The sequence below is a fragment of the Tachypleus tridentatus genome, chromosome 8, assembly GCF_004210375.1.
Source record: "Tachypleus tridentatus isolate NWPU-2018 chromosome 8, ASM421037v1, whole genome shotgun sequence".
Classification (NCBI taxonomy): Eukaryota; Metazoa; Arthropoda; class Merostomata; order Xiphosura; family Limulidae; genus Tachypleus; species Tachypleus tridentatus.
In genome coordinates, this window is record NC_134832.1 from 24316402 (window position 1) to 24340507 (window position 24106).

The following is a 24106-nucleotide window of genomic DNA, read 5'->3' on the forward strand; positions in this document are numbered from 1 at the left end:
AAGTCAACAAACGCAATGACGTGGCCTTTGACTGACGACATGTTACTGAAGGTTAAACGAGAATTTTGTATGTGTGGATTTCTGGTTAACTTTAGGGATTTGATTAAAAAGTGATAATTGACAGTTTTTGCTGTTGGAAAAATATTTAAACACTACATTATATAAGATATAGTTTCACATTTTTCAGTAAAATACGTTTAATAGCAAATTCAAGAAAGACGCACGGAATGCAACTAAACAAAATACTACTAAAAGTTAAAAAAGCCAACACAATTTCAAAAACACTTTATTCCTACATATGCAAGACCGACTCACATACACCACAAATATATGGCATCCCGAAACCTCATAAACCAGATTGTCCATTACAACCAATAATGTCCATATATGAATCATTTAATTACAATCTTGGTAAATATATAGCATGGGCATTCTCCAAATATGTAACATCAGCCAGCTCATTTGATCTGAAACTCTTTTAATTTCTAGTCTAACCTTAATCAACTAATCGTGAAGCCTTAATGGCCAGTTTCGATGTCATATCCCTTTTTACAGAAGTCCCAACTGCTGAAGCCTGCAAGATAGCCTTAGAACTCTATATCCAAGACCCTAACCCATCAATAGACATTCCCAGCAACCAATTAGCACACCTCATAGAATTCATCATGATGAAGACAAACTTCATGTTCAACAACCACAACTATATACAAACAAATGGTCTAAGCATGGACAACCCAGTATCACTAGTTCTAGCCAATATTTTTATGACACAAGTTGAAACACAAGCAATTAACACAACATTACATCCACCACTATACTGGTTTAGATATGTAGACGACACGATTGCGGGATTCACATCTACAGAACACACACTTAATTTTTTCAATCACATTAACTCTATACATTCTAACATTAAATTCACATGTGAACAGGAAGAAAGCAATCATATATCATTTCTTAACCTCAAAATTACAAGAACTGATACACAGTTTAAAACGGGAATCCACTGAAAAATCACCCATACTGGACTACACATTCCTTGGGACTCAGCACATGAAACAAAACAAAAACTCAACATTACTAAGAAACCAAATAAACACAGCCTTAAAACTATGCTCACCAGATAAAATTACCGATGAATTAGACAAAATAAAACAATACTTCATCAACATCAGTAAGTTTCCTCCATAACTGTAGAAAACTGTAGTGTGGTATTCTGAGGTGAAATTAATTTTTGCACAAGTATTAGGTGGTCTATTTATAGTGGGAGGAGTGATTAGGAAAATTGTTTGGTAAATCTGAATTTAGCTGAATGATTGAGTTTTAAACTAAGATAATAAATCAACTAGACATGATATAAAGGGAAATGCAATATTTATTGTATTTCTTAACCCTTTTGTTATGGGTCCAAGATCAAAGGATATGTTATCGCATTTGCTGTCTTAGTTGAAAAGTTTATTCAACTACTGTTTTATGAATTTATGAAATATTGTGTCAAAGTGTAGGTTGTAAGTCCAGCAAAAAAGAAAAAAAGTGAAATATACTTTCCTTAATGCATAGCACTTATCATGATGTATGGGTGAGGCAGCAAGATGGTTTGGGGTTGCTTTTCAGATGTGGCAACAGGTGGTATTTTTAAAATAGATGGAATGACGGACCAGTACAAGTACCACCAGAAACTGATCCATGATGGTATACTCAATTGTTTGCATATTACTGGTAAAGGATTCTACTACCGAAAAGATAATTATCCCGAACACTTGTTCATTTCATGTGGAAATTACTTTGGTCAGAAAGAAGCTGCTGGAATCATTCAACTGATGCAATTGTCCCCACTGAGTCACAACCTCAATCCAGTTGAGCAGATCTGAGATTTGATAAATCAAAAACTTAATAAATCAAAATTTACTTCCAAATAAACTTTATGGGAGTGTGTTAGATACATTTGGAGTAAACTCTCAAAGGACACTGATTAAATATTTTGCAACAATGCCTGAAAGACTGTCTGCAATTATGAAAGCAAAAGGGACACACAAAATATTAATTGTTTAGTGAACTTTAGCACTTCATCTGAGTTTCTGTTGTACTAACTATGAAGATTAATAAAATCTTGATGTTTCACCTGTGTAACATTCTTGATCTGCAGAACTACTGTTCTCTGAGGTATAATTTCATTTTGCCTTTTATAGGTTTTTGAGGCAGTTTGTCTTCACATTCTGTGAAAGGAATTTGGTTGATGATAAATTGAAGGCTATATTTTTCTCCCACTTCTATTCTTGAATTGTGTAAAAAAGCATTTGAGTATGCCTTTGTATCTGTTTGCATGTAACATATCTCAGAAATTTTAATTCTGTTTAATTTCTAGTTTCGTACTATAAAGAATGTGAATGAAATAATTAGAAAAATCATGTTTAAAATATTCTAATAGATTTAAGAACTACAAAGTTTTTCTTTAGCACTTAACAATGGATGTATGTTAGAAAGGGAAATAGACATTGTGATACAGTATTTGTTTTTTTTACTTTTTATATGTTAACAAGAAAAATAATTTTATATTAATAACAACCAGAAAGGTTGGTGAGATAAAATATTGATAGTTGTTTATGCAAGATAAATTAAGGCCTGTATCAGAAAATGGTAGGTAAATATGATTGTAGAAAATAAATAAAAATATATTTCTTCATGATAAGAAACTCACTTGAAATAAAAATGTATCAGAATAGCTGGTGTGGGTATTAACACTTTTATTGGTAATGTTTTGACTTTTCTAGGTTATCTTCAGAAGAAAATATATTTCTGTAATTTATTAAATTTTCACAATAACTGGTTTTATTTCGATCTGTCTAAAATAGTAGAATTTTTATGTGAAATTAAGACTGACAAAATCATTAACAAAACCTTAAGCCTCATTTATTGTTGGAGACTGTCTTCATTGAGCTTATTTTAACCTGATCTAATCACTTAAGTTCTCATATGAGCATGACAAAATAAATTGAAATGTGCCCTACAGTACAGGACTAGCCTTAATACTGCATTCCAACATTTATCTTAGTTACATTAGCATTAGCCTAACATCAGTGTAAATTGTAATACCCTTATTGTATGAGGCATGAGACTATAAATTTACTACCTTGTTTTTAATAGATTATTTTGAGTTTTAAGTCTGAAAACATGGGTAGGCTAACTTGAATTCTAAACTGTCTCTATTGTAAAATAATTATAATAATGTTGATTTAAACAGCTTTTACTATTACTTATTAACAAAGTATTTATAAGGATGAAGTTAACCATAAGATATTTGTAACTGTTGTTTCTTATATTTACTTACAATTTCTTCTCTTCTGCACATTTCCACATGTTTTAAAGCAGTACTCGTATTTAAAATCCAAAAATGTTTTCCATCAGTAACACACACACACACCTTGAGATTAGGCAGGGGTTTGTCCTTCTTTTGCCTGCTAATGAACATATTGGAAATGGCTACCCTTTTCCAACACTGAAATTGGAAAAATGTCAAGTTCGGGTTTTGATGCAGTATACAAGAAAAATGTTAGTGCATTGATAATTTATAAAAATTACCTAAATAGTTTATTTATAATAGTATTAATTTATTATAAGTGCAAAGTACTTGCTAGTTGACACAACTGTGGTGATTTCAGTTACACTTCAGTCATATGGATTTTAGAAATACATAAGCTGAGAACAAAGAAATGTGTCTAAATTAAAATAAACAAAAGTAGACTAAATTAGGGATGGTATAAAAAATAACAGTTAAATAGCCCATGGTACAGTTACAACCATTGCATGCTTTTGACCTTATTGTGAATAACAGATGAGCAAAAAAACTGCAAGAAGACACTGTAACTTGCATCTTGCAGTAAATTATGTTAAAGTGGAGACTAATATTTATTGCAGTAAATTCGTACATTAAAACCATAATGGGTAATAATTTTGTAGAACATGAAATCTAAGGAAAAATATGCAGTGAGAACACCTAGACTTAAAATATATACATAGTTTTACTGTGTTTGTTGTTGAGCTTGAAGTAAGAATAAAGAGTAAAAGATTATCATTTTCTAAGAAATAATCTAGATTCCAGAATTGTCTTGCATGAAGGCTTAAATGTGTTCAGATTTTTTTTTTTTTAACTTGTGTACTTTGATTATGGAAATTAATATTCAACTCAGTTTCATTGGTGAACTAATCATTTTGTTTTTGACCAGCCACACACTTAACCCTGTTAATAAATTTATAGTGGACATTTTCTTCAGGGTATTGTGTTGCCACTCAACTTGTAATCTGATAGTCATGAGTTCAAATCTCTATCACTCCAGTCATGAGGGCTTAATGGCTGCTAATTCATATTCATAACAAGCTATTCAAATCATTTTTATTTTGACAAGCATGAGATGTATTTCAAAACTTAAGTTTACAGTGTTGAATAATTGGGAAATAATTGAGGCAATGAACCATAAAACTGGTTTACATTACTACTCAACCATGCGTTTTTACAGAACTTATTTTGGAAAGGGTTTGTTTAAGCATGCAGATCTAGCACATAACATATAACATTGTTACAGTAGAAATAACTGTTAATTGCATCTTTTTCTAACTAGTTTAAAATGTATCTGTAAATTTTGTAAATTTACTTGGTACTCTGTATATATCAGGTCATCCCTTAAGTTCAGAAAGAGAAAGGATTTCAAATGTTTTTAATGTTATTTAATTAATGTATGTTCCATTATTACTGATTACTTCCTTCTGAATGCTACTTCTATAAAATTCTTGGGGTTTGGAGAAAAAGAATGTAGAAAGGGTAGGTTTGACATCTTCATGTGTTCCAAGCTCTTTTCCATCAAGATAGTTCTGAAAACTTTGGAATATATGATAATCAGATGGACCAAGGTCTGGAGAATAAGGAGGATGTGGAAGTTTTTCCCAGTCTATCTCTTCAATCTTTGCAGATGTGATTCTTGCTGTACGAGGTCGTGTATTATCCTGATGTAACACAACACTTTCACAATTGATCAAAGCAGGCCTCTTTTTCATTTAGTACAACATTTAAGCTCTCTAACTGTTGACAATGGAAGTCTGATTTAATTGTTACATTGAGTAACACCAACAATATCTCACCAAATGCTTAACAGTTCTTTGCTAGGGTGGAGGTCCATATTGGGCTGTGCTTTAGCCAGTTTACCTGTACTGAGCAGCACTTAATATTTTTATAATATATCCATTTTTCATCTTCAGTAAGTAAACTGTACAAAAAAGGTGATTTACATTCACAAGAGTGCAGAGAAGTGCAAATGTCCACTCTTGCACTAAGATTGACTTCTGTCAAATCATGGGAAGCCAATTTTCCAAGTTTTGACACCTTTTGAAGCTGTTGCAGATGACAGTGAACTGTTGAATGGGTTGAATTAAGCTTCTGTGGTAGTTTTTCAACTGTTAAAGCACAATCTTCATCAAGTACAGCCAGCAGCAAGTCATCATTAAACTCAACAAGACGACATGAATGTGGCTCATCACTTAGTCAACTGTAGTCACCTGATCTGAATTTCTGAAACCACTTTTGACATTTTTTTCATTGAGAAACTCTGCATAAAAAAAAAAACTTGAATGTTTTGTGTAGTTTCTGTTGCGTTGTTGCCTTTTGTAAACTCATAAAGCATTATATGCCTAATGTACTCCCCAGACACATTCATCGTTATAAGGGTTTATTTGGTTAATGATCTGAAAAAATGGAGTTTGGTTAGTTTCTTTTATTTGTCTGAACATTTTTATACACGTCCCACTACATATTTTAGTTATTAAAGCCTTCTACAAAGATAGAAATGATGATGTATTTTCTGTATTAAATTTTCGGACATTACTTATAGGATGACCTGATACTTATCCTTGCAAATTATACAATGAAAGGTCATAAGTATTTTCTAATTCATTTGCTTAGGTAAAGATTACATACAGTAATGCATATCTCATGAAAGCTTGTACTAATTTTACCTTGTCTTTGTTTACTCCCTGTGGCAGGGTAAGCCCATCTCAGGAGGGGAGGGACAGATATTGTGCATATTTATAATAAGTGTTAGTAGGTTAATTTTGAAACAACATTCATATCTACTACCATTTTTAAGATACGTAAAATATTCTTTCTTTCCCTTTCTGCTGTTCATTCTCTTAGTATTTTTACATATAATTCAAGTACAATAAGATATATTTTGGTCCATCTAACCTGTCCTGTCCATTTTTCTAAATTGTGAAAAAATAAGACACTTAAACCAGCTTTTATTATTCAAATATTTATCAAGCCTTCCCTTAAACTCCATTAATCCTATCTCTACTGCCTTTGTGGATTTCACCCACTACATGATCCTTAAGTTTTAAACCCATTTGTATAGCTCTCCTACATCTTTCATTGGAGGATTTTGTATATTTCAAGGAAGGAATCTTGTATTTATCATATTATCAGAATGGATCAGGCATCACTAGTTTTGTTTACAGTATTAGACTACCATATGATGAAAAGCCAAAAAGGAAGTTAGTGGGTTTGCATTGCAAGAACAATCAAATAGCATGGGCATAAAATGAATATTTTTGGTCTGTAATGCTAGTCAGGGGAGTTTTTTTGAATAATCCTACTTGCAGAGTGCATTGCAATCATTTACAGTGACAAAACCTTTGCACAACTTAATATTTGAAATTTTTGTTAATTATTGAATGAAAATTACTGGCAAAAGTAAGTGAAAAAGTAATGCACAGCAAGTATGTGACTCAATCTCATCAGACTTGCAAAAAACTGAGGCAAGGTGATTAGCTGATTGATAATTGGTGGTCTTCTGTCTTATGAGGGAGAGTTAAATATTCATTTAATGTAGCAGGGTGGTCATAATTGGGTTACATGTACTCATCCTGATCAGCTCCCTGTGACTGTAAAATTCGGTGTAATGAATATGCCTTTTGTGTAGAGAGCCTAATAGTTTGGAGAGCTCCATTGAAACAGTGAATTGGCCATGATCATTACCAGTTATTTGTATTTAGGTAGTATAGGCCTCAAGTTTCATTGACATGTGAACTAAAAGTGAAGCAACAATTTGCAGTTAGGACATTTAAGCTTAGAACTAAGCATAAACTTAAATGCTGTTAAAATTTATACCAGTTAGTCCAGTAGTAGATTCCAAAATTTGCTCTGATTTATTTAACTCACAATGTTTGATGATCAAAAAGTAATCTTGCAAGGGTAAACATTTCTCCAAAATTGATAATTGTACAGGCAAGATTTTTTGGAATTTGAGAGCAGATATGGACCAGGTCTGGTTGAGAAAAATTATAACTGGAGCCAAATGAAGAGGAATAGAGGTCTGTAAATGAGGAAGCCCAGAGTAGGGTGACAAATGTCAAACTGTGAATAAATCCCAATGAATATCTGGGGGTACAGAGACCATTTTGTTGATAGTACAAAACTTATTCAGAAAAGTGGTTAACCGACAAGAATGAATCTCCTGGCAAATGATGAAAATGGGCAAAGTTGTTTATAGATGATGTCCAAAAGCAAAAAAATAGACCATGGAAAAGCTTGAGTGGAACATAACCAATTTAATCACTGGAAGGAGCACGAATGGGAACATGTCCAACAAAGAGAAAGTTGAGCACATTGATGGAGGGTATATACTATTCAAACTCACAAACATCAGTAGATCTGCCCTTATGAGAAATGTACCTTAGTCTGAGTGAAAAGCATTGAAGATGTGGTACATCTTGTTTGAGAGGTAAGGAAAGTAGGATGAGCATTGTCCAACCACTGTGACAATTCCTAGAGGAGATGCTTAAAGGAAATAAAAAGAGGACAGAAAACACAAAAAAGATGTCTGCTATAGAAAATGCATGAGGGTATGCTCCAAATATAAGAATTCAAGAGAAGTTAGATTCACCATCAGGTAAAGATTATTTCATGCAAATTTATAAGAAGTGTAAAATCTGGGGATCAGATAAGCCAGGGGTCACCAAACTTTTTTCACAGGGGTCAGATTACTTGAGAAGTGTGGGCTGCATGATCATAATGTTCAATACTCATAAATTAGAACCAAAGCTCTCTGTAAAAGACTTAACACTAAGTTTCGGAGGCCAAATTAGCTATGTTGGAGTAGCATGCAATACACACATGTAACAAAAAACAAACAGAATACAACCAACATTTTTATTTACCAAAAGGTTATCAAAGAAGGTGACATTAGCAAAAACAACTGTCACATCACACATAGTGAGTACATGTATGAATGTCACTAAGCCTCAAAAAAGTTAGTGAGATTTATGAAATTGGCATGTGGCTTTCAAAATATCTCCAATGTTTAGCTTTGAATTGCTGCATCCAATCATTAGAATTGCTTTCAAATGCTCATCAGTCAACCTTGATCGATGTACCGACTTCACATACTTCATTTTTAAAAATGCTTGTTCAAGACATTAGTTGTTCCAAACACTAATGCCATACCATATGCAAACTGCTTCAGCTTTGGAAAATCATCTTCAGGTATGCAACTGTAAAATTCAATAAGTTAACCCTCTCTGTATTTTGCTTTCAACAAGTCAATTCCTTGTAAATCGATGACCTCCAGCTGAAGTTCCACTGGCACGTCATCAATGACACAATCAAAAGGATTCTGAAAAAAGGAGAATGTCACTTTTGATTCTGTCGAGATTTGAAAATCTCTCTAAAAATGCTTATTTAAATCACCAATAATTTTTTTCTGAAACTCCAGGTTGACATCTTCTGTGATTCCAGCGTGAAACTCATTGAAACACTGAAAATGAGAGAGGTTTCCTCCTTCCAAATGTGCTTCAAACAATGACAGCTTTCTCCGAAATCCTTTAATGATTTGATAGAGATCACAGACAAGGTTATTCTTCCCCTGAAGTTTCAAGTTCAATTCATTCATGTGGGATGTGATGTCAACCAAAAATGACAACCAGGTTGGATCCAACAAAAATGGATCGGCTGTATATTTCTCGATAAGAAATAGATCTATTTCTCTTCTCAGCTTATAAAAATGAGACAAGACTGTACCACAGCTGAACCACCTCACCTTCGTGTGATAAGGCAAGTCGCAGAAATCCGAATCAATTTCTTCAAGAAATGCCTTGAACTGGTGATGATTAAGTGCATGACCTCGAATGAAGTTCACTGCAGAAATGACTGGTTTCAGTACGCAAGAAATATCTAAGACTTTTCCATAGAGTGCTTGCTAATGTATGATGCACTGTGTGAACAGAGCACTTGGGAGTTGAAGATGTTCCAACTGTTTCCTGATCAGCCCCACCAGACCCTTTTTTACTCCAGCCATGTTTTTTCCTCCATTAACTGTTACACCTCTAAGCTGATTCCACTGAAGGTTATAGTCTTGCAAAGTTTTATGCACTTTCTCGTGAAGAGATTCAAAAACATGTTTCATGGATTCAAATAGGATGATAGGATGAGGGTTAAGTCTGTACTTGTTTTCAAATTCCTTATGCTTTCATAGATGCGTGCCTCGATATGAATAAACAGGCAGCAAGAAAGAAGAATTTTCCTATTGGTTAAAAATGCACCTGACAGCCTTGTTTCTTTTTATCATAACATCTTGTGTTTGGCAGCTTAAAGTGACCATCAGTGTGATTTATTTTGTTATGACAGTCGGACATTTGATGAAATGCCACTTTTTATTTCCAAGCAGCTAGCAGCTGGCGGGCTGGACAAAATTACCTCGAGGGCCGTAGTTTGGTGACCCCTGAGATAAGCTATAGTTCATAAGCAAAGAAGATAGGCTCAACTTCAGTTGACATCTCCAGTTTCTCCATAATCTGGCTTTCAGTGTAGCAATCTCTGCTTATCAACATTCTGGAGATGTCCACAGCTTTTTGGAATTGCCAGAATCATCAGTTTTAGACATGTTATCTCAGGACAATCCATTTTTAAACTTCTATGGTTGTTTCTTGTATCAGCCACCAGAGAGACATCCACTTTCAAGGCTGGTACTTTACCTTCCTTCTTATCATTACCTCTTCCTTTTGTTTCAGCCTTTTTTTTTACATTTATGTGGTTGTGGTCTGTCTTTCTCAAATGTACAAGAGCACTGAACATCCTCCATATTTTCTCTTTCACCACTTGGGTAGTGGATCAACGTTCTATGCTAAAGATATATCGTACTCTTATTTGATTGAAACTCAACTATGGATCACTGGTCTATGGCTATGCCAGATCATCTGCCTTAAAGATGCTAGACCGTATTCATCATCAAGGACTTCAGCTCTGCACTGGGGCATTCTGCACTTCCGTAGTTCACAGCTTATACACAGTCTCATGAACCTTCTTTTCACCTCTACCATTTGCAACTGTCTTTACTATATGCTTCAAAACTTTGATCCCTACCAAAGTATCCCACCAAGGAAGGAAAACACAATCCCAGGTGGGATGCTTTGGTAAGGACCAGTGGATACATCAATGTTATCCAAGGACAGGCCCATCCCACCATGGCTTCTTACAGTCCCCAAATGTGACCTATCTTTAAGTCATCTGAGAAAAGCAGACACTTCTGATTGGAAATACTGTCTGTTATTTGCTGAACATCTTTTGAACCATCCTTCCACTCCTATTTATACAGATGGTTCAAAATAAGGTGACTGTGTGGGCTGAGCCATGGTTTGTTGTGGTTTGGTGGTTGCGTGCAGTATCCCCTCTACAGCTTCTGTATTTACTGCTGAATTGTGTGCCATTTCTCTTGCCCTGGATCACATAGAAGCTAAGCAGTATTCAAAATGCACTATTTATACTGACTCGCCTAGTTCTCTACTGGCTCTGGAATTGCTTTACGTTAGTTCACACCCTGTTCTCGCTGATATTTGAAACCGACTGGTCCATTTATCTTTAACATCTATTTTTTCCATCATTTCTGGATACCTGGCCACATTGGTATTCATGGGAATAAGCTCCCCAATGCTGCAGCAAAATCTATCTGCTCTGGCACTGTCACTGCTGTGCTTGTTTGATACATAACTATGGTCTTGTATTCAAGGCTTGGCTCCTTGCCATTTGGCAATTGACTTTGAATGAGCAACATGATGACAAGCTTTTCCAAATAAAACCCTATATTGGACTTTGGCCATTTTGCTTCCATAATGATTGGAAAGATGAAGTTGTTCTAACTAGACTATGCATTGGTCACAGTTTTTTAACTCATCATTTTCTTTTATCTGGAACTGATGCACCATTGTGTAGTCTGTGTGACACTCAGGTCACAGTAAACCACATTTTTCTTTCTTGCTATTGTTATGACTGTCAACGACAATGACATTTTCACCATATTCTGTCCCAAGGTTTATCCATAATGTTAGATGGTGTTATTGGTGACGGTGATATTGTCTACCTTGGAAATGTTTTTAGTTTTTTAAAAGCCATCAATCTTTTTAATGTTATTTAAGTTTTTTAATTTATACATTTGACCTTTTTTTAATGAGATTCCCTTTTAAGAATCACAGTCCATCTTGTTCGATTTGCAATTTGAAAATTGCTGTAAAGTCAAATAACTCGAAACCAGGAATTGAAAGGCCAACTTCACGTGACTAAAGCTGTTGTTCAAACTACCTGTTAGTCATCCTGGCAAGTTATTATTAAAATTTTGCTACAAGTCTTTTAAAACTTTTATTACCTTTTGAAAATGGCCATAATGTCAAATAACTCAGAACCAGGACTGGAAAGACCAACTTCAGGTGAATGACAGTGGTTTTTTACTTACCTGTTAGTTTTACTGGTGAGTTATGATAATTACAGTTATGCTACAGAAAGTCCTCTACAACTTGTATTACTGTAGTTTTTTTTAATGTTGTAGACTAGATGTAAACATAGGTTTTATGCCTTTTTTAACTTTTGTTTTATTTTACTTTAATTTCCTACTTTAACTTTTTACTGGATTTTTGGCACAGATAGCTTAGCTGCTTTGTGCCATAAAACACCAATATCAACCAACCAACCTGTCTTTCTCACTTTTGACATTCATGACTTCTCCTACTCCCATCCTCTATATCTGATTACTATTTTCTTCCAATCACTTGGGTCATCAGTTGTTCCATTCTAACCATTTTTTATGTCCAGTTAATTTTTTTAACACACATTTGGTTGATTTGACAGACTGTGTGACTGCTTTGACTTATTTAAAGTCTATAGTTATGATACTATTAACATTTATTATAGTGTGTATATCTTCACAAAATTTGGCAGTGTTTCGGTAAACATTACAAGTCTTTCACATACAAAAAATCATTTTGTTTGTGAAGTATTTTTAATAAAGAAGATTTGTTTGTAAATATAATGAGTATTGTTTTTGTCAAGTGTTGTGAAAAGTGACTTTCATATTAAAATTAGAAATATTTTTCTTCATCTCAGATTTCACTTGCATAATCTTTAGTACCTCTTAATATATTTTAAATGTTTATTTTCAGTGAAATTTTATATTTTGTTATTTTCTCTACTAGAACTGTGTACAATATTGGCCAGAAAAAAATCTAAAGAAACCTAAGATTGTAAAATGAAAACTACATATATCCTGAGTAGTTTTAAACTCACAACAGTGTGCATTTGTTTTTACTTACATTTTATTGCCATTTGGTTGCTCTTTCACTCATGTCTAAATACTATTTGGGCCATTAATAGTTGCAAATCACTTGTGGAAGGTGGAGTTCACGTTACCTTATTGAATTACATAACCCATGAATTGCTCATGTGCGTGTGTATTGTGAAACATTTTTATTGTATTTATTTATTTTCCCTAATCTAACCTTAATTAACTTAGAGATTCCTATTTTTACATTTCAGTTGCTTTTATAATAATAAATAAATAAATACTGTCATTTATTCAGTATTTATTTATATATAAAATCTGAATTTTATATTCAGATCATGTTGCAATGATCTTGGCAACATCATTCTTGTGTGTGTGTGTGTGTGTGTGTGTGTGTGTGTGTGTGCATGTGTAAATATGTATCTAAACCTCAAACTTCCTGCACTGAAACACAAATACAGCTGTATTCATCTTGCATGATGGTCAGATAGAAGAGCTAGATATTTATTATGATTTAGTGAAGAGTTAATTTTCAGGCTGATTAATTTATTACATTCAAGTAATTGATTATTCTCACATGAGCACTGGACAGTTGGATAAATGAAAAAAGTGATCATCAGAAACTTTTATTTTGATTAGTTTATTAGTTTTATAAGCCATGACACTACTCAATAAAACTAAATAACCTTGAATTAATTTAAAATAAATTGGAGAAATAATAATGGCAATATTTTTTTTATTATTTGGATAGTTGAAGTAATCAAAAACAGTAATAGTCAAAAACACTAATTTTGATTAATCAGTTATTTTACATAACACTAATTAATGTAATTGCTAATAGATAATCATATTTATTAGTTGGCTCTGTCATCAGTGTTTAATCTTTAATCATCACTACTATTAATAATCACAGAACTTATGAACCCTTTATAAAGCACAGCAAAAAGTTGATTTTTAAATTATTTGTATGCATTTTATCCTGAAGTAAAAATATGCTTATTTTAAAATTATGACCAGTGTTTTGTACAGTACTATTTACTGAATAATTTGCAATGTATATACTTGCTTTTTTTCCCTTTCATACACAGGCTAAACCTGATGACCCTAGCTTGAATCCTGATGCTGATATCTTTTGTAGCAAGACAGAAACCAACTCACAAAATACCTGCACAGTCCAAACATTAGATGAAAGGAGTGATGAAGGTAAGTGAATAGTATGTTCTTAGTTCAGAAAAGTGGATGTCATGTTATAACATGGTTAAAAATATGGTTATTTATGAATGTTGTTTTGAAATAACTTTTCTGTTGGTGAGTTTAATTAAATATTTGGTTAGCCATTTTTCGGTCATTCATACTGGTTTTTTTTCTTTATGTTGTCATTAAAACATTTTACATTGAGATTTTATTCCTGTATTCTAGTGTAGATGACAATAAAGTATACTTTAAAATTAATTCACCAAATTATTTTACATGGCTGGAACTTTATTGTGTGGATTTCTTTTCATAGTTTGGAACTTTGAAATGAATGATATCTACATGAAAATAGTTGGTCTCTGTGTCTGAGTATCTTTCTTTTTCTTTAGTAAAAAAAATTACTTGGCATGTTAGTCAAGATATTAAGACAAGATTTTTTGTACAACTTTACTAAATTTTTTCATTTTTTTAGTATTTTATATTACATAAGTTAAAGTATCAAAATATACATGAATATGCCCTTTTAGTAACATCTGTAAAAAAAAAAAAGACTTCTTGGAAAAACTGATTTATTTGAATGAATTTATTTGCAACATAAAATATGTGGAATATCATTTGATTCCTAAGTGCCAAAATTTAGTACATTTTATTTTAAAAATATGGAATATGTAAAAGGAAAGTAATTTGGAAAGAGAGGAGCTTAAATTATAACATTGTGAATGCATCAAAGTATTAACATTTCTTCTCTTTGATTCAGAAAATATTTCATCCATTTGTAATTCTTTCAAACTTTGCAATATTTTTTCCTTTGTTAATTTTATATTCACTTGGTTGTATGATAAAACTTATTTTAACAACATTTATTCCCTGCATAAAAAATGATCTAATTCACTTATAAGAGCTGGGCAACTTTATTTATTTCCTGTTAGCAGCAATTGTTTTAGTGTGTCATAAATTTATCAATTAATGTTATGAAAATAATAAACTAATCAAAATTACAGTCAACAATAATTCCAACCCCTTAAGTTATTGAAATATTGTTTGTTTATCAAGTGTAAAGCTAAATAATTGGTTGAGGTGGATATCATTATTTAATAGTCTCTGGCTCGATTCTCATTGACACTAAACTTACTTGCTTTGGTTTTCTTGTTAAGCTATTGAGGCTGCCTTCTGCTCTCATTAAGTTTGAACTACTGATTAGAAGGAATGCAACTGGCAGTCAGCACTCACCACCAGCTTTCTGGTTACTTAAGTGTTAAATAAAGTGTAAATCTATGTCTGTGTTTTTACAGTGTTACATTTCTAATTTATAATCAAATAACTGTATTCTTTAACATTGTATAAGCAGGTGCAGACCTGAGGGAGGAGCCCATGAGATCTGTGCTCCTCCATCCATTTTTTTTTATCCCCTGGAAATTAATAACTGTATTTTTCATATTGTATAAGTTGGTACAGATTAATTTATGTTGTATAAGTTGTAAATCTCAAGTAAGGGAGTTGCAACCTTCCCAATTTTTTCAGGAATTAAGTTTATTCTTTTTGTGTTTTATAAGTAGACATTGATTTAGTGACTGGGGGTGAAACAAGCCAGTCTCTACTATCAGCAGTCATTTTGTTTCTGAAGTTTATTATTATTTAATGTTTAAGTATATCTTGGTCAGGTACAAGCAGTTTATGTAAATTAAGGAATATATATTCACATTTCACACAGTAGGAAACAAAGCTACATAACGAGAATTTGCTTATGGCTTAATATAACTGTCTTGTTGATATTTAGCTCTTTGTTTGAAATTATGGTACTTTTAATCGATATACTTTGCTCTTATGAAGTTTGCAATGTTTATAACATGCATCTCTTATTATTTTTACTAAATAAAATCTTCAAAAATGTACTCTACCTCCATCTCCCACTATATCTATTATTAGACTGTCAGGGTTTCTTCCTTTCCTCATCTAAGCATTGGTCTGATTCTTTATTGCTACCTCCAGTCTTTTATACCCAGTTAATTGCCCTTAGTGATATTTATCTCATGACACTCTCTGCATACCTCAGTGTGCCAGTGTCACACTGGTACAGTGTGTCCTGGTACTATATATGAGCACCTCATTCAGATAATTCTGTCACATTTTCTTGACAAAGCATTAACTCTTGTTTCTCTGTACTACAGTCATTGAGATGTTTTGAGTGTTCTTTGTGCAATTTATTTGATTTTCTTAAGAAATTCATTTGGCAAGGCAATATATGGCATGAAATTCCATTTTAATATTTTTGACATGAAGGCAAATCAGGTCTCTCTTATCCCACCTTTAATATCTAGTGTTACTCAACAGTCTAGGTTTGGTGGAGGAGGAGAGTCACTGACTGCATTTGAGGGTGATTCTGGACATTCTGGAGAAAATGCATAATTGCTTGTTCCTGAAGGCAAATCAGGTCTCTTAACTTATCTGTGATATGTAACGCCACTCAACAGCCAAGGATGTTTTGGGGATGAGAGTCATTGTCAGTTGAGGTGTCTGTGATCTTATTCTTAGTGAGATGGAGACGTATTTAGTTTGTTGGTGTTCCTCTGAGAGGCTCTGAGGCTGCAATTGAGGGTGATTGTGAACATTCTGAAAAAAATGTACAACTGCCTGTTCCTGTGCTCTTTTATTTTTTTGGCTTTTTAGTATGTCACTTTGAGATAAGCTGCCTCAGGCTCTTCTTCAGTTGGTTCATCAAGCATGTGATTTTTTAGGTCTCTCTCTCTCCCTTTCCCTCCTCAGTTGTTTTTGAGTCTGCAGCTTACTTGATGGCTGAAAGGTGTAGGAGCAAATACTTAACTTCTCTCTATCTACTAACATGTGGTTCATGCAGGAAGTTTACTGCTCAGTCACATGAAGGAATGGCTACAATACATTTGCCATGGTTGTTGTAACTACATGCTTAAGCTTGCCACTGCCAGGTTAAAGCATATTCTGACTCAAAGAATATCTCTGCTCCTGGAAGTTAGGGATTCTAGAGTGGAATATATAGGTAACCTAAATTTATCAATGTCCCCTAGTGGGACAGTGGTAAGCCTACCTACATACAATTCTAAAAACCAACATGTTTTCCTGAAACTTTGTTGAAAGACTTTCATGATTGCCAAGACCAATAATAATGAGGTAGAATTCTTCACATTGGCCCCTCACTCTGCTGGTACCCAGAATAGATTCTGTCCATATTCAAGGGTTTCTCTTCTTGGTCAGAATGCCATTAGTGGTGTCAGTGACTACTGTATGCCATTGGGGTCTGGAGGCTCAGCTCTGAAAATATCTACATGTGTGGTAGGTAAACCTTAACCATTGATCTGTTGCACTACATACTTGTCAGGATTTAATCATTCAATTCACATCTTTATCACAGTTAGCCACCCAAGTTGGATTTTGGAATCTGTTTCTAGGGCTATCAAATTTTGGTTGGTTTTCGGGTAGAGATAAAGCTGTACCAGTTCTTATAAGGTTTTATTCCCATTGGTTTTGTTGGGTCCATTAAGACAGGAGTTTAGTATTCAGCCATTGATCTAGATTTTCCAGGGTTCACCAGTGACTTATTCTTCACTCTGTGTTGGAATTTTTTATTAGGATTTTTGATGTCAAAGTTTGATATATTTGTTCCCTATTTGCACATTGTCAGAGTGGCAGTATGTCATAACTATCAGCATTTTTTGTTCACAATGGTCAGGTTTAGAGTTTTTATCTTCAGATTAGCATTGGCACCAAATGGGTTATGCCAAATCTTGCAAGCTTTTTCCCTAGCCTAGTGCACATGCTGTTCCATAGGTGATTAGTCACTTCTGTCACCTTTTTGTCAGTTGTCAAAATGGCTTCATTATCACATCTGTGACATCTTTTCTCCCTCTAATTCAAAATGTTATTAGTCTGTGTATTTTTTAATCACATATTTCAGTCAGGCTCAGCTGACTTTCATCAGGGTCCATGCTATAGAACAGGAAGTCTGACTCTTACTTCTTTTACTAGATGGAGCAGGGGTTCCCAACCGGTAGGTCGCGAAGCCTTGGCAGGGGAGTCGCGTAGCCTTGTTAGAAATAGCTTGGGATAACATTAATTTTATTTCATCAATTACATTTTCATGCTCTTACATTTTTTTTTGTTTCGGTGCAAAGCAAAACGTGCTACATTAGTTCAATGTCATTAGGTGATATTATGGGTGTATGTATGCGTGCCTATGAGTGAATGTGCCTGTGTGAATGTGTACGTGTCTGCAACTGTATGTATGTGTGTACTAGTGAGTAGCGAGTATGTGAGTGCATGTACGTATGCTTGTGTGTCTGTATAGCTGTGATTAAGTGTGTGTGTGCTCGCTGTCGACACGTTAGTCACATGTCCGTTGATGATTGCTGGATGACGAATCGTGCAACTGGCCACGCTCCCTTCCCTCCCAATACTTACCCCATCATTACTCTACCTGCACCCCCCACAAGTAGTCAGTGTAAGATCTACAGTTGCCAAAGCGTTCATTATTCAACAATTTTATTTTATTTTAACAAGGAGATAAGTAAGCAGTAGAGGTGAGTTGTGTCCATGGCTAAATGGGGCAGAATGCTACCTCAACATTGGCTTCACCACTGTGCTCGCCAACGATGGCATCGAGAAACTACAGTGTGTTTTGTGCCATGTTGTCCTGAGTGCAGAGTCAATGAAACCATCAAAACTCAAGCGTCATCTCGAGACGAAACATCCAGAACACGCAAAGAAGGGTTTGGATTTCTTCAAATGACATGAACGGTGTCTTAAAAGCCAAAGAATCGATAGAAATGGGTCGTTTCAGCAGCAGAGTGCAGCCGTAGTGGAAGCTTCATATGAGATTTCATTCGAAATTGCTAAACAAAAAAAGCCTCAAACAATTGGAGAAACACTTCTTAAACCCTGCATGATGAAAGCAGTAAATCTTATTCTTGGAGAAGCCAGTGCAAAGGAGATGCAGCAAGTATCCCTGTCAAATAATACTATACAGAGGTGCATTTCTAAAATGTCTATGGATGTGAAGGAACAGGTTTTGACTGAAATCAAGGGTTCCCCTTTGTTCTCCTTTCAGCTCGACGAGTCAACAGATGTAAGTTCATGTTCTCAGTTGCTTGTCTTCGTGAGATACATTATTCAGGTGACATCAAAGACGAATTCATATTCTGCCGTGCACTTGAAACCACAACAAAAGCTGATGATGTCATGGAAAAAGTTTCAACTTTTTTTCAAGATGAAGATCTTCAATGGGAAAACGTGTGTGGGGTTTGTACGGATGGGGCACCGGCTATGCTGGGATCAAAATCAGGATTCCAGTCGAGAGTGAAGAAGCTAGCACCTCAAGCAAAGGGCATCCACTGCATGATTGACCAATATGCTCTCTCCAGTAAGACTCTCCCTGTCTCTCTGCAGGAAGTGCTTGAATCTGTAATCAAAATTGTAAATTATGTGAAGACTCGAGCACTCAACACTCGCCTATTCAAAGAACTATGCAAAGACATGAATGCTGACCACGAAGTCCTTCTCTTCTACACAGCAGTACGTTGGTTGTCGAAAGGAAACGTTATTAATCGTGTCTTTGAAATGAAAGATGAAATAAAGGTATTCCTGGAGACTCAAGAAAGGAAAGATCTTGTAGCTCACTTCGAAAATGAAGCATGGAATAAAAGGGTTGCGTACCTAGCCGACATTTTTGACCAGCTGAACAAGTTCAATTTGAAGCTTCAAGGAAGGGAAATGCATGTTCTCCTTTTTCAAGATAGTCTTCGGGTCTTTGTTTCCAAACTGCAGAACTGGCGTCGGTAAACCAATTTTGGAAACATCACTATGTTTGAAATACTTTGTGGAGTGATGGATGAGTCTCAGATCCAACTGGATCAGTTCCTCAAGGATGAGATTGCCGAACATCTTCAGTCTCTAGAAAAGGAAGTCGAGCGTTACTTCCCTGAGCTATTACAGGAACAGGAGGCCCTGGTAAGGAACCCATTTTGTACTGAACTTGATGTATCCAGCATCCCAGATGATATCCAAGATGAATTTCTGGATCTAAGGAACAACTCTTCAGCTCGTGATCTCTTCAAGGTGAAATCCGTGACTCAGTTCTGGTGCGCTATGTATCAGTCATACTCCAAAGTCAGCATGATAGCTTTACGTGTCCTTGTTCCATTTGCTTCTACCTACTTGTGTGAGGCAGGATTTTCCACTCTTGTCAATATAAAAACAAAGAATAGGAACAGATTGGATGTTGGAGATGACATGAGACTGGCTCTAACAAATGCTCGGCCATGAATTTCAAAGCTTGCTGCTGAAATACAACATCAGGCATCTCACTAGCTGGGTTAGATAGCTGTTCAAACAATTGTTAATATTATTTTAAGAAATATATGTTCTTTTTGTGAATTCAGGTTGGACCAATGTGATTTAATTTGCTAATAAATAATTACAGAATTTTTAAATATTTTTTTTAGATGTTTCTTTCCCTCTCCTTCACATAAAATAAAAAAAAAATTAAGCTGCTGATAGTAAGCCCTAAGTAGGGGGTCACATGGGTTTCAAACTTTTAGGTAAGGGGTCACGAGTGCCAAAAGGTAGGGAACCTCTGACATGGAGGGTTCTTTATCTTTTGGGTTTGTGGGCATCAGTTAAATATCCCAAGCCTTTAGGATGAGCACATAAAAGGTCCTATCAGTGGTCTCTATGTGACCAGTAGATCATAAACACCAATTCACTGGATTTCCAGTTTCCTTATTCAGGATCATTCTCTTTGATCTCAAAAGGTTGTTAGATCAAGACAGTACTAAGATATGGGTTCCTTTGTTGTAACGTTATCCACAAGCTCATCTCTTCTCTAATGCCTTTTCTTCAGAGGTGATGTGCATATCTCCACAGTCAGGAATTCGAGGGTCTATGCATGGATGGCAAGGATTCTCTACTAAATGTTTTAGACCTTCTTGCTCTTCTTGCCTTATGGTCTGGGCTTATTAAGGTGAAAATCATCATGTATTACTCCAACAAATCCAGGATGCTGTTTTGTACCATTCATCAAGTGGGCACTTGGTAAAGACTGTTTTCAAACCTAGAATCTCCTTTCTCAGGACCACTCTTATCATATCTTCCTATTAGCATGCCATGTTCTACAGGTGATAAGTACAGTACCAGATCAGTTGTCTTAACCCAAAAAGAATAGATGCTGCATCACAAGGTTTTTTGTTGGTTTGGTTCTCATTTTGAAACACTAATGATTGGTGGGTTGGACACTCGCTGGAACATCCAACCACAGGCAATTTGGTCACCAGCACCTCACTCTCGGGCTTTGGCAATGGAAAACTTTCATCACGACAGGACAGAATTATAACTTGGGGCCTTCCTTCCATTCTATATGTTACTCAGGGTACTGACTATAACTTGTTCCATCCCATTGTTGGTTCCTGTTGATAGTACCAGATTGACAGGTACATCCAGTTTCTGCATCTGTGATATCTTCAGGAGTGTCCACCTCCTTCACTTTCTTCTTGGCCATCTCTGTGGAGACAGCCATGATCTGGCAGAGCACATCCAGCTATCCAGACACTCAAGCAATGGTCCACTGAGAGGAGGTTGAACCCACTTTGATCAGATGTGTGAACTATAACTTTTTTTTTTTTTTTTTGGCAGGGCTATTTTTAATAAGGGTTTTGTATCTTCCACGGTCACTCTTTATAAAATTTCCTTTCTGGCTTCCTCAAGTTCTTTTAGGTCTTCTGTCAGAAATGACCAATGCAGTTACCTAACTGGTTTATTAAATATTAATGTGGCATTACATGCCCTTTCTCAACACCCGTTTGAGAACTTAGCCTCATGTCCCATGTTTCTCCTTTTCCTGAAGGTTTACTTTTCACTTTTGCTGACATATAGATGTTGCAGATTGTAGTGGTTTGTGCTGATTGTGTATAGTTTGCTTTATCATTCCATTTTTGTCTTCAGATCAATTCTTTTTCCCTTTTCACCAGTTCATTTTATCACTATTTCTCATGTTTGTGGCTGATCAGATTTCAATCATTTATGTCCAGTGAAAGTCTTGAAGGTTGTTTTGCATATAGTAATGCCTTTAGAGATGCTAGACAATGATTTTTTTTTCACTTGGATCATTCATTTTCCCAAGATTTATCTCAAGTTACATTGATGAGGTGGGTATGACATTGATCCACGTTACCTATTCTGGATTTTCTTTGAAAGCAAAAGAGACTTCTGGAGTCATGTCTAATCAGATTTGTCTCATTTTTATGTCCTTAGCAGCCTTTGTGAATTGCTTGCTAGAGGACATTGTGCACACTGATATGTGGATCTCCTCCCAATACATTTATATCACATTATTTAAATGATCTGGCAATATCTTCATCTAAGGGTTTTCAAATACCTTCTGTAGCTATCTTAACTGGGTGTGCTTGTGTTAAACCAGTTCTATACTAAAAATTGTTAATTCAATATACTTTATCTAGGTTGCAATGGTCTGTAGAAATAACCTATTCCATAAGACAATCTAGAGGTTAATAGAATAATATTACTATACTATTCTGGACTGCCATTATCATAAGTAAAGTGTAAGAGGATCATGTCCTTCCTTACTGATCATTGGATTAAATAAATTGGAGTGAGTTAACCTTTAAAAATTTAATGAACTCATAATTCTAAACTATGAGTGGTTCCATCCTGGGTCCTTATTTGATCACAGTTTTTCCACATACTCTCAGAGACAAGAAAAGGTTAGTTTGCTGATTGGTTTGGAGTGAAGATTGGTGTTCATAATTCCAGACTGGATGAGTTCTGTTTTTTCAGGTTGAGTATGGCATACATATCTTGTCATTCTGAACCTGGGATATTGTCTTCTGGCTTTTTAAGGTTGAGAAGAAGGTTTGTCCACATTGGTGTTACTTACATTCTTGTCGTGATTCCAGTGGCTCAGAATGCACCACTCTGTGGCACTTACGAGTGTATTTATATATATTGCAGTCCAATTACCCTAACCACCAATTTGAAATACAGACCATGGCCCTATAATACCAACCCTGAGCAGACTCTACTGTCTGGTTTGGGCCTAACTAATAGTGATGTTAAATTAGGTAAAATTCTGCTCATAGTACATGAATTAAGTTTGGAGTGAAGAGCGTACCTGGTTTGGATGTAGTATGGTTCACCCACTAGGATACCAATATTTTATTAACACCACCATGTTCTATGCAGATATTGTCTGTATGATAATGCCCTCACTGGCATATTCACCTTATCAGTCTGGGATTCTAGCTGGAGTGTAAGAGGAGGTAAGTATGCTTTAGAAGTTAACATTTTCTTAAATTGAAAATGTATTTCAAATAATATTTACCTCCTTTCACACTTTCTACTCAGAGCTGGTGGTAGAGACTTTGGATTGAATCGATCTCATAGTGATAATATTACCTGAATGAGGTGCTTTATGTACAGTACCAGGATTGAGGGTGCATTGATGTAGGTGGAGACTATCACCAGATAAATATTTCTAAGAGTAATTAAGTAGGATATAAAAGATTGGACAGAGGAAAAAATCAGACCAATGCCTAGATGAGCAAAGGAAAAAACATTGGCTGTTGAGATTAGGTAAGTATTATTGGAAATATATTTTTGATCTAAGAAATGTTAACATTCATCAATAACATAAGTTTATTTAGTTTTACTGTTTGGTGATTTAAGTTGGTGAGTACAAAATATTTTAATGACTCAAGTTTTACTGAATATTATTTTTGTGTTTATTCTGTTTAAAGAATGTGCATAAATAAATTGACTGGTTGGCTGTTTGATTATTTTGTAATTGCATTATGATTGTTTTAAACAAAAACATTATTACCATTATTGTTAACAGGAAATATTTGATATGAGAAAAAAGGCAATTCCAACATTATTTAAAAACAAAGAATTTGAATGAAAATAGGAGGATTAATACCATGTTAAAATAATTTAATGGGTAGAGAATGTTATAACTATAGTTAGAAATTAATCAAAATTTTTATTAATCAATTATTGGAATATTTGAGAATGGTAATAATTGAAACACTAATGTCAATTAGCTGATTATGTTTCTGATAGTCAATTTAATTTTAATTTTGATTAATCTGTTGTTGGAGTAAAAAAAACAGTGGTTATTAGAAACACTTATGATTAATTAATCTGATCACAGTTTTGACTTATCATTTAGTTTACAGAAACTTATCAAAGTCATCATTGCTCATAGTTAATCAATTATATTAATTTTTCAATTCATCTATATCTATTGGTGATTAAAAGGTATTTGGATTGGATAAAATCTAACTTGA

General features: G+C 34.6%; 1 protein-coding gene across 2 annotated transcripts in view; it reads left to right on the forward strand.

Moving 5' to 3' along the window:
• LOC143258685 (uncharacterized) overlaps nt 1–24106 on the forward strand; it is an 81763-nt gene that overhangs the window by 16122 nt on the left and 41535 nt on the right. For both annotated transcript variants that reach the window (XM_076518099.1, XM_076518100.1), the window contains exon 3: nt 13676–13790. In XM_076518099.1, the coding sequence (XP_076374214.1) occupies nt 13676–13790 (115 nt within the window). The remainder of the gene's footprint in view (nt 1–13675; nt 13791–24106) is intronic.